The sequence below is a fragment of the Phoxinus phoxinus genome (genome assembly GCF_949152265.1).
Source record: "Phoxinus phoxinus genome assembly, chromosome: 14".
In the NCBI taxonomy this organism is placed as follows: domain Eukaryota; kingdom Metazoa; phylum Chordata; class Actinopteri; order Cypriniformes; family Leuciscidae; genus Phoxinus; species Phoxinus phoxinus.
Window position 1 is genome coordinate 24,581,811 of NC_136889.1, and position 12,715 is coordinate 24,594,525.

Genomic DNA, 12,715 nt, shown 5'->3' on the forward strand with positions numbered 1-12,715 from the left:
CAAATAAATGGCATTAAATTAAAAACAAACATGCAGATTATCTTACCTCAAAAATCAAGTCTTCACTACAGAACATGGCCATTCTTATTTCCAATAGTTTCCAACAGACTAATGAAAATAAAGTCGGTTTCAAACGAAAACCAACAAGACAGCCCCCTAACATGGCTAAGAACAGTTTCTTACAGTTTCTTACTAGTGTGCATGATAACTCTCAGCTAACCTATAGGGACACCAATTGATTTGGCACTGGTCTTTAGACCCATTTTGGCATCCTATAATGGTTGAAAGGATCATTACTGACATTTACTGCATGTAAACGTATACATTTTATCTTTCTAATCTGCGTTCTCTCTATTTGAGGTTTTTACAAAGTCTCCGTAATGCCCTTTGGCATCAACACTGCCACTATTGGTTGAAATGGCTGAGACGGACAGAGTTTGCTAATGGAAATTTCCTTTAATTAGCATGTCAGTACTGGCAAACATCCTTGGGCTATTTTCCAGGGCAGGGCAACACCAATTGGGGACATTTAGGGGAGGCCTGTCTGTCTCCCCCCCCCCCCTGTATTTCAGGGTCCAGGAGTTACACGGTTTGTCTAGTTTCCTCAAGTCAATTTAAACCAGTCTATCTATCCTCTCAGCACATTAATGAAATGTGGCTGTAATTTTTTTCGTCAGTTACTTAAATAGTTGTATTGTAGTTGTACTGTGTCTTTTCTGAGAAGTTAGGAGGTGTGTCCTCCTGTCATTATTTAAACAAGTTAAGCCGTGACATACCATTGAGATGACAGAAATAGCATACTGCCGCTGTGACAGCCAAACACACAAAGCTTAATGGTGATTGATGATGTATTTATTTTTAGAATAGCTGAGCTGCAGAGTTTTTTCAAAGCTGGAGGCACATTATTGAAAGGATTGAATGGTTTTATGCAGGTTTTACATAAGTAACAAATGTATACATGTACAGTGTCTACATGTTGTAGTTAGCTTATACTTGAGTCAAATGCTTTAAGGTTTTCTAAAAGACACCTTTGACTCTAAATTCTGATTGGATGAGCAGTGTTGTTATTGTTAACTAAAAATATAAAAAAACTAATAAAATAAACTGAAATAACTACGCATTTTGCTTCAAACTCCTAATTACTTCTTATTATAAGTTAGAAAGGTACTTGTTGCATTAAAGTATTGGATAGGATTAAGGATGTAGAATAAGTTCATGCAGAATAAGGCATTATTATGTGCTTTATAAGGACTAATAAACAGCCAATATCCTAGTAATACGCATTCTAATAAGCAACTAGTTAATAGTGAGAATTGGACCCAAAACTAAAGTGTTACCAAGTTTTTCAACTATATGCACAGCTTCCAAACTATATAACGGTTAATTTCATAAATGTAATTACCGGTACTGAACAGGTCAGGAGTATCTATAAAAAAGGTTATTGCAATAACAAAAAAAAATTGTAAGTGATACCATGTTTTTGTGCATTTACTATGGAAATACCATGTTGTTTTGGACTTGTGGCATCAGAGTACCTAGATTTAGCTTGTACTCCGGAGCAGGCACACTTGAAAAATTAAGTTATGACCCTTCCTTGAAGTACCATGGTATTACCAAATGTACCATAGTACCGCCAAAGTAATTGTATGTATGGGTTAAACTATGGTACAGAGAAGCACAAGAGTGATATTTTTACCATGAATGAATACGCAAAAGAAACCAGCAACAGAAGATTGATATGCTTTAATAAGATATCAGTGCAGAGATACAACTTATTGGGTAAAACTTCCCATACAGTAATGTCAACAATAATCATAATAACAGTATTTTAATAATGTCAATATACATTTAGCATATTTAAAATATATATTTTTGCTTACTTGAGAACCTACCTAATTTATGTATCAGCGTCCTAATGTTGTCTTTAAAGTTGAAGAATAACCATGAAACCAATCGAGCATATAAGGGCAGTATCATGCAAAATTCAAATGTCGTAATGGGTTCGTGGGGTCTCAGTCTGGTGAATGACCTTCATAGTAGTAGATATTAGACAGACATACATGTACCAGTACTCTCTGCACATTCAAATGCACAACTCTCACTGTAACATCATCATGGCTGCACTGCTTTGAGAAAACTACAAGTAATATGCTTTATAGCATAGTTTTGAGTGACTAAATTGGGCAGTTACCTATGTGCTAATGTTAAAGCACCTGTAACAGTTTAAATATGAAATTATTGCCATTTACTAATAATCAAGCTTTTTAAAAGCATGTGGATTTTTTTTGACCCAGCCATACAAATCAATTCAATGTAGATGGTTTATTTGGGGAACAACAATATAGTTTTCCCTAGACACAAAGAGTGTTCCACCTTAACCAAGATGAAAGGGAAACTTGCAAAGCTTGGACACTTGATATCTGTCTACCAGTCTCATATTGTGTCTACTGTAACTGTCTATCACCGTACCAGATAGGAGAGTCAATCTACACTCTAAAAAATGCGGGGTTGTTTTAACCCAAATTTGGGTCAAAGATGGACGAACCCAACCGTTGGGTTAACAGTTTTAATAAAAAAAATTAACCCAAGGGTTTGTCCATATTTGACCCAAATTTGGGTTGAAACAACCTAGCATTTTTTAGGCTTGAGCATGGAAATCTAGTTTTAAAACTACAAATTGTAGCGCGTCACAGATGGAACGACAGAACACGACGGAAATTGTACTTGTAACTTTTTTTAAGGTAATATAATCGGACTACTATTTGACTACTTTTAGATTACTTTTGACCTAACTTGTGTATCACACAGATTTAAAATAATTTTGTACCGAATTTTGCATCGATATAATAATACAAAGAGAAAACAATATATATATTACATTCTACATCTTTAAGTGCTTTAGGGGTTTGTGAATTAATAAAAAGCTAATTCTTAATTTAAATAATACAAATGTAGACTAAAAATAAATACTTTTTAAAAATGAAAAACAAAACACTAAGAAAATATATTTTTTATTCAACTCCATGTCAAATGTAAAGAGAAAATGTAAAATAGGGAAAAATCAATAAATAATTATGAGCATTTTAAAATTAATATATTTTTCCACATTTTTTTTTTTTTTTTTTGCATTCAGATAATGACACCCTGTAGTTAGGAGAGATTTGTGAAGGATTTGTTGTTGTGGTTGGGGGGGGGGGGGGTAAACAGTAATGAAAATAATGCAATAACATAGAAAAAAACTGGCACAATTTCATATAATCTCATTATACAATTTACACGTTTTTTTCCTCTTTGGAGATCTAGACACATTTCGTGCCATTCACCCCTGTGCTGTATTAGATTGTGCATAGCCACTCTCTCAGAAACAATCTTTGCCCTAATCCCTCATAAAGCAACACATCTCCAGTCTGCTCACACAAACTGGCTATTACTTAAAAAACTGGATTGTGTGCTAAACCTTATCTTTGTACCTTGGATTACTTTAAATATTATGTGTCACACTCTAAAAAATGCTGGGTTGGTTCAACCCAATTTTGGGTCAAATATGGACAAACCCAAATGTTGGGTTAAAAATGTAACTTAATAATGTAACCCATCAGCTGGGTTTGTCCATATTTGACCCAAAATTGGGTTGAAACAACCCAGCATTTTTTAGAGTGCACTTTTTTTTCACCAGGGGTTTCGGTTTACATTAGAATTTAACAGAAGATCTAAATTACAGTACAGAAAAATCAACAACCATACTTCTTGCTACATTACTACATATTGCAGCGGTCATACTAACAGACCATTTGGACGCTTTAGGATTCAACTTTAAAGACAACCTTAGGGCAATTCAAATAAAAAGATGCAAGTTATGTATGCATATGGGTCAGACGGCATAAAGCACCATCTTTAAACAATGCAAGAGATCACTAAGATTAAAATTAAGGATCCAATATGCTACGTATCTAAAACAGATTTTTTTTCCTCAACTCTTAAATTTTGAACCCAACTGTACTGGCCTGCCAATAAATGTAATATGCATTTGCATATTTCCAGAAAATGCCACCAAGAACAAACACAGGACACCAGCAATGCAGACTCTATAAGGACTCTGATTCACATCTACTGAGTAGACAAGACAAAGTACCAGAACAAATAATTGCTTAACTTTTTCATCAAAGTAGAAATCTATAGTAGAAATCTTAGAGCATATTCCTTTAAATATGTATGTTTACAGCTAAATTGACAAAAATATATGTATTTAAAGTGGTCTCCACTATAAGGCAATAAACAGATCAGAGACAGAAACACAGTATCGCTGCTAATCGAACAAAGGCACATGAATAACAAAAACATTGAAAGTGGTCAGTGAAGACAAGGCTTAAAGACCCCATGAAACGGCGTGCGAGAACAGTTTTCCTGAAATTTCCTGCTGAAACAGGAAGTTTGGGTTGGAAATATTGAATGGTTTTTTATTTTATTTTTTATTAAGTGCCTTTATGTTATGTGACAGTCTTGAACCATGATTTGCTATTTACTAGCTGATTTCAGAGGGAAGGACATGCTCATTCAGAGAATCTGATTGGACAAAAATCATTGTAGTGCAGGATGATGTCATCAATATTTTTCTCCATTTTCCTAAAAAAGTATAGCTTTTAGTAGTACACTAGCACAGTGGTTCCCAACCTTTTGTCCTTGAAGCCCCTCTCCTTGCGTATGGAATATGTTGGATTATTATAATAATCCATGTCATTTGATTGTGAAATATTAAACATTATTGAATAAAACCACTAAACAATTTTATTCATGATAGTCATATTTTAAGGGGCCTGTTTTGAGAATACTATCTCCTCCCTAAAGCACAAAATATTATATATATATTAGACCAGGTTGCTTTTTGGTGATATCTGGCAACCCCTCATTTGGAGCGAACCCATTTTTTTTTTGAGGGAAGTGTTGAGAAGCAAGTGGAAGGAGAGCAGAACATGTATGCAGACTGAAGAGCAGCTATTGTTAATACTATTGATTATTTAATAAAGAGGCTTGGATTACACACACCTTGGACTCCAGGTTGGGAACCACTGCACTAGCATATAGACAAGCTCAAAACTGACATTTTGATCTCATGGGGTCTTTAATGATGTGTCAGAGGTAGGAAAGTTAAAACAAATGAAAGAAGTTAGAACATTTAAAAACAAGTAGCTTACAGTAGATTTTTTTTTTTTTTTTTTTTTTTTTGCTTTGTCCGACGTTGACAGAGAAAAAGACGAGGGAAATATGCTAAAAGCGGTTTCAGTGAAATCATCTGACAAGCAGAGAAACACAGCCGAAGTCAACACAACATTTAAACTCCTCCAAAAATACTTAAATTCGTTCAGAAACTGTCTCGCAACTAAAAAAAAATTAGCACATGTATATAATTTATGAAGATGTAGACAATAAAAAGAGAATCAAAGCTACATTTGCCATGTAAGCAGTCAGGTAGGTACGGTATGACTGTGAGGGTGTATAAGCATGACTGTGTACAAGCAGAGTTGTGCTAAAGCTGGGATAGTTATTGTCAAGTTGGTGAGGGTGAGATGAGCGATAGGGCTGGGTAAAGCGGGACTGCATTTCTCTAGAAACTGGTCTAAGTGGCCTGGTCTAATGCTCTTAGGAGGTCACAGCCCTGCAGCAAATGAAGATTGCCTTGCAACGGGATGTTGACCTCACAGTCGTAACGCGTCAGTTCAGGCAGAGAGTAGGTCTCGAAGGAGGGCCCGATAAGACGACTCGCAATTCCTGCGAACACAACCAGTCCAGAGAATCAGCATCAACAGTGCATAAAGTACAAGTGCAGATGTGTGATTGTATCATTTAAGAGCTCACCATCCATTTTGGAGAAAGGCTGCATGTTGAACTCTCTATAGTTGCAGCACTGTTCTCGGTAGCGCTTCGCTGCCTGATTATCCGAAAACTGGGTCTTCCTGTGCTGGTGGTCCATGCCTCTATTATGGGCCATGTCTTTGTCTAGGTATAAATACATTTGATTATTGATTTATTTTATGTGAGACAGCTGCTAAAATCTTCTAACATTTTGTTAGTGCAACAGTGCCGTCCACTTTTTCAGCAGCCTTGGTTCTGGAAGTATTTTCCCATTCATTTTTAAAAAGTCTTCGTTAAATAGTTAAAAAGCATGAACCAAAAAAAAACAAAAAACAGCTACGAAGTAAATCAAAACATAAACTTTGCATAAAGCATAAACATATATATACTGTATATATACATATAGGAACAATATATTTGTGTTTACATAAAATATGTGTGTGGGTGTACAGTATGTATAAATAATGTCGTTAATGTCGTTTTTCAAAAGGAATTCTTAAAAACACCACTTATAATCAATTTTCAGTGTAATACCTGACAAAGCGTTAGTGCTGAGTGATTTCCTCTCCATCACGGCACAACTTTCATGCCGAAGTCTCTTCCACGCTGTCTGTTGTGACTTAGTGGCGGGTGTCTCAACCTAAAACATATAGAATGATATAAGACTATACTATAAGATACCATTTAAACATAAAAATGATCAAATATGGGATTAAAAATAAATAAATAAACATATATATATACATATATATATATATATATATATATATATATATATATATATATATATATATATATATATATATAATACAATCAGGCAAATGTTTGGATAAACTTGACTGAAGTATACTGGACCAGACTGAATTCACATTTGTCATGATCTTAAAAAACAATGATGCACCAACATTAATTTTTTTACCAAAACACCAAAAACTAAATTAATGTTTTCATTTAGCTGAAAACCAAAACCAAATTAATTGAATCAACACTGAAATAAAACTGAGCTGTATATAAATATTTCAAATTGAAATTTTCAATTGCACATATAAGGCATATATTTGTTTTATCATTTTTAAATATTGTTCCTATATTTAGCAAAATGCTCCGCTCTAGAGTATTTTTTTTCTAGCTGACTAATGAGGCATAGACATTGAATGGCTCTTTTTTTCAACATACTGTACCTTCATTCTTGTTTATTTCGTGTTAGCAAAGAGGAAAAGATGCTGCTTAAACTACGACTACAACGATCTGTCACGCCACATTAAAGAGTGCATTACTTGTTATAATTTCATTCTAAAATTGACAGAATTTGAAAGCTCAGTGTTAGTTTCATATACAAATCAACAAAGCACAAAGCATACTGAATTATTATTGATTGACTATTGAACGATAGATGCACTTCAAATAATGTTTTATTCACACATCAATAGAATCAACTAAAATAACTATTAAACATGAGAAATTGACACAGCTGACATGTTTACCTGTCATAACTTATCCAAGTTGTGTTCACAAATTGACAGTCAAATGTGCCTATTGGAACTCTTTCCAGATAAAATATGAGGCAGTTTTTTGTTTAACAGTTTGTCGTCACTGCAAATTTCCTGTAGTTTTTAGCATGAATGTATTATCATTCTAAACTGGAAAGTAGTGTCCAAACCTTTGACTGGAAGTGTATATTTGAAAACTTAGCAAATCATGCCATTTCAAGTTAAAAATGAACCAACCGTGCTCATCTGCGTGAACGAGCGCTTGAAACTGTTAGCGAGAGCAAGTCGAGCTGGACTCATATCTCTGTAGTTCTGCGCAAAGTTCTCCATGGGCCTGCAAAACAAACACAGGTGTCATCCGATGCAAATCCTACGACTGAACCAAGAGAAACGTCCTGTAATATGCAGAATTACCTTTGCAAATAAGATGGCATTCGATTTGCTGGCACGGTTTGGCAAGAGCGCTTTGCAGCTAAAGGATCCATCATTCCAGCCTTGCTGGTTAATGGAGGGTCAGGTGGCCATTGCAGATTCTGACGCCCTCCCATAGAGGACAGCGGGGTGCTGGCGGGATCATGGTAAGCAGGCATCTGCATGGGACCCCTGCTATAGGGAACAGATGGCCATGACTCAACAGGTCCTCCGTTGACGCTCTGCTCATCCCGTCCTGAACTCATGTTGGACTGGAAGGGGTCAGCTGAAGGCGACCCCAAGGGCTGGAAGAGGCTTGTAATGTTGCTGAAACTCAGCTTGTTAGCTCCCAGGCCTCCGACCTCAGACACGGGCTCCTCCTGGCAGATGGGATTGAGCTGGAAGTCCTCACCATCCATGGGGATGTAGGGAGCCAGAGTCTCCAAGTCCAGATCACTCAAGTCAGTCTGGAAGGGTCATGAAGAGGTCATGGTCAGAAAGAATAAAATCTACATGCAACAACTGTTTTTTTCCCCCCATAATCTTATATTGACTAGAGGTTGCACCGACTAATCAACTTTTATGCTCTGTCATGATGCTTGATGTCGATTAGTCGCTGATCATAGCCTATAGAGGGCACAACAGGATAAGAAATCTTTGAAATCCACTTTTACGCACCATCTCCAACAGTTAAAATGACAAATAAATACATACTCCAAGAGCACTCCAAAAGATATGTAAGGATTAATTGACTACGGACCATTGAATTATTAGGAAAATACAATTATTCGCACACAAAGTGGTATTGCGTGGTGAAGTGGTACAATGCAAATAGTGGTAATGCGTCCACGACTCGAAGCGGAGTTTGTGCATTTTTTTTCGGATATACATTCCTTTTCCAATAATTCAACGGCCCGGAGTCAATTATTCTGCTTATACTACGGTTGCCACACCTCCAAACATTGTTCAGTTGATGTATTTCAAGACGTTTCTCAAGTTAAGTTTTTGTCCTTAAAACACTATTGTGTGTGTTGCTAATTCCAAAACGTAATTTTAGAGCTAGTAACAGAGGATTGAGCCTGATTGCAGATTACTGACAGAGAGGTCTCACTGCAAATAAAGATGTTTTTAAGTAAAAAAAATGGAGTATGAAAACTTTTCAAAATTGAATGTGAAATGTTATGCGTTACTTGCCGTTTCTTCGTAATTATTTGTTAAATTTACTAGCAAATTCACAACAAAAAAAATGGCAGTGTGCAGTTATAAGCAACATCTGCAGATGTTTAAACATATTATACGATATTAAATGGATAGATATGGAAGTCAATGGGGCCCATCAACTGTTTGGTTACCCATATTCTTCAAAACATCTTTTGAGTTCAGCATAAAATAAAAAATTCATACACGTTTGGAACAACCTGAGCCATAAATGATGACAGAATTTGCATTTTTGGGTGAATTATCCCTTTAAATATTAAATATTAATAAAATATTATTAACGTTCCAGACTGAATATTTATTAACCTCTTGGTTGCAGGTAGTCTTTGTCTCTTGCGTGTCCAAGGAAAACAGTTTCTCAGTCAGCTCCACCTTCAGCTCACTGTCCACTGGGGTGAAGTAATCTCCGGGGCTGCTGGGCTGTTCATTATATAAGATGCGCATTGAAGACATACCGTACAGTGATCAATAAAATATACGAGGATAAGATGATTCGGTATTTGAGTTTACCGTAGAGCAGCTGCTTAGGCTAGGAGTAGCACTACTGGGAGGCGGAGCTTGAGGCACAGAGAAAGTGGCGGCCATCTTGGGCATGTCTCCAGCATAGCCCGGCTTGTGGCCGTCATGGATAGAGTGAGAAACAGGAGGAGCAACAGAAGGCACTTTGCTGTACATTGGGTGCTCCTCATACTGGGGCCGACCTGAAGAAAATATTTGTATTGTAGGAAGTTAGATGTGGCATAAAATAAGTGATAGAACAATATATCAGCCGGGGTGATTAACTAGCTGTTTTTTTGTTTTGTTTTTTGGTCTTTTTGGGACTACACTAGCTAACAACCCTGCACCTGCTTGCCTCATTAACAACGAAAAAATTACGATTATTTAATTAAATAATTATTGTCAGGAAAGTTAGACACGATGTCACTACAATTTAGTTTACTGTATTTTAATAAAAATATAATATTTAATATAAAATAAAATAAAAAAAATTACTTAAATGCAATACAAAATTAGTATATGCCAAAAATATTCCCACCAACATAATGTTACAGAACATTTTAGGGGATAAATATATGTTAAAAAATCCAAATGGCCCGAAGTGATTTTCTTAGTAAAATATTTGCTTATATATTTATATATATATTATTTATATTTATATATATATATATATATATATATTAGTAATGAATCATTATTTATTCATTAATGGACTGCATTTATATATAGCGCTTTATTGTTATTAGTTTAGCTTTATACATTATTAGCGTTATACATTATTAGATTAATAGTTTATTGCAATATACACTATACCGTTAAAAATTATATATTTTAGTCATATATTTTGACATGTAATTTATTCCTCTGATCCATCATTAACTCCAGTCTTTAGTGTCACATGATCCTTTAGAAATCATTCTAATATGATGATTTGGTGCCCATGAAACATTTCTTATTATCATCAATGTTAAAAACAGTTGTGTAAACCGTGATGCAACAAAGTTCAAAACAACAGCATTTATTTGAAATATAAATCTTTTTCCATTGTAAATATCTTTACTGTCACTTTTTATTAATGTAATATGTCATTGTAGAATAAAAGTATTACTTTCTTAATTAAAAAAAAAAAAAAAACTAAACTTATATCAAACTTCTGAACAATAGTAGGCCTATATATCTTTTGTTATATTTATATTATTTTGTTATATTATACTTTTTTTTTACTATTGGAAAAGAAAAAAAAGAAAGAAAAAACTGCAGTATAGGATAGACTGTTATCAGTATGTAAATAACAGCATGTTATTTCTTAAGAATTCAGCTTCTGTATATGTCTAATTTGCTTTCTGCCACCCTGTTTCCTGATATCGGTACCATTGTAAATCCCATATCGGCCCAAAACGGCAAAAAAACTATTGTTCTCACCAAAGTCAAGAGAAATGATGGTGTCACCGGGTGTAGGTGCCAGCTGGGTGAGCTCTTCGGGCTCCTCTTTGAGTTTGGTGAAGAGCGCTTCACCTGGATCACTGCCCAGGGGTCTTTTGCTTGGACTGAAGAAACTGTTCAAGTTGTGAGGCTTGAAAAGAGACTCAGTCTGGTCCATAGAGAAGATCATGGATTTATCCTCAACATCACTATGAAAAGAGAGCACAATGGAAGGTTGATAGCTTCTTGTGTCACCATACATACAACATTGTAGTGTAACAGTAAAGTTGAGTGAGAAAGGAGGAGTTTTGGGTGAACATTCATCAAACTTTCTCCTTTTATGTTCCACAGAAAAAAAAAATATTTCATAGTTTTCATTTTTGGGTGAACCGTTCACCAAAAAAAGAAAATTACCCCATGATTTACTCACCCTGAAGCCATCCTAGGTGTATATGACATTCTTCTTTCAGATGTCCTGGCTCTTTCAAGCTTTATAATGGCAGTGAATAAGTCCATAAGTGCATCCATCCATGATTAAAGTGCTCCATGCATCGTGCTTGAAGCGAAGCGATGTGTTCGTGTAAGAAAAATATCCATATTTAAACTAAATCAACTAAAATAACTAGCTTCCGGCAGACGGGCGTACACATCGATTTACGGATAAACCGTAACCCTTGACACATGACGCATTGACGAACGCGGGAGTGCAAAGGGTAGAGCAAAACAAAACACCAGTCACGATTTAGAAGTCTAAAACAAACCCTTTTAAAGAGAAATGTCAGAGGAGCTTGAGTTTGTTGCCCAGCCCTGTTTGTTTGAACCGGGAGAGGTGTCAAAGCTTACGATACTCCTTAGCCTGGTTGACACCAGACCCTGCTCCATCGTAACAGAGTGGGTCTGGGGAAGGTTCATTCACAGCCCATTTCCAAAGGGCACCAGCAGATGTCGCTCAAATGTCTCTGGGCGCAATTGGATAGACCTAAAACCAATCAGAGCGATTGTCATCGTGTAAAGCCTGCCTCAATGTTTGTGACTGGTGCCTCGATTTGGAAAAATTGGAAATGGGATTGAATGGGCTCTTGGCCAGACGGACTTGCAGAGCAAATCTCAAATTTGTCGGAAGGTTGTCAGGGTTTTCCCAGGCTAGATACATAGATACTCCTACATCCTACGTCATAAATCGTCAAGTGTTAATCTTTTGCCGTAAGTCAACTAGAAGCTAGATATTTTAGTCGATAAAGTTTTGAAAATGTACAAATTTCAGAAGGCCTTTATTAACCCCCCAGAGCCGTGTGGATAACTTTTATCATGGATGGATGCACAGAAACAGCCATTCACTGCAATTATAAATTATGGAAGAGCCAGGACATTTTTTTAATATAACTCCGATTGTATTCGTCTGAAAGAAGAATACCATATACACCTATGATGGCTTGAGAGTGAGTAAATCATGGGGTAATTTTTATTTTTGGGTGAACTTTCCCTTTAAGTTGTATTCTTTGTCTTTAATTGGATTACAAGCGTCGATGAGTCAGAGAACAGAAAGTGCAGATACAGTACAAACACATCCCAAGCTTTGTCACCTTTTTTTTTTTTTTTGCCTTACCTCAGCACGTAGTTCACGCACACAATGCACTGGGGCTGGGAGTTGCGACTGTTGTAGATGACGGTACCCTGGGTCTCCACCCACACATAGCCGCCATTCTTAGCCAACATCCTGTACTGACCACTCACCGCCTGGCCTTTACTGCACACTAAAGAGGAAAGAGCAGAGAATAATGTAAAAAACATTTTTAGAACACATAAATTTTTTTAAATCGACTTTT

The 12,715-nt window shown here is 35.9% G+C and overlaps 1 protein-coding gene across 1 annotated transcript in view; it reads right to left on the minus strand.

Moving 5' to 3' along the window:
- Positions 1–4,931: 4,931 nt before the first annotated feature.
- Positions 4,932–12,715, minus strand: part of epas1b (endothelial PAS domain protein 1b) — a 51,495-nt gene continuing 43,711 nt past the window's right edge. Inside the window, exons 8-16 of the mRNA XM_079635717.1 lie at positions 12,496–12,643; positions 10,890–11,098; positions 9,480–9,670; positions 9,276–9,389; positions 7,755–8,218; positions 7,578–7,674; positions 6,385–6,490; positions 5,854–5,994; positions 4,932–5,766 (exon numbers count right to left, since the gene is read on the minus strand). Of these exons, the coding sequence (XP_079491843.1) occupies positions 5,615–5,766; positions 5,854–5,994; positions 6,385–6,490; positions 7,578–7,674; positions 7,755–8,218; positions 9,276–9,389; positions 9,480–9,670; positions 10,890–11,098; positions 12,496–12,643 (1,622 nt within the window). The 3' untranslated portion in view covers positions 4,932–5,614. The remainder of the gene's footprint in view (positions 5,767–5,853; positions 5,995–6,384; positions 6,491–7,577; positions 7,675–7,754; positions 8,219–9,275; positions 9,390–9,479; positions 9,671–10,889; positions 11,099–12,495; positions 12,644–12,715) is intronic.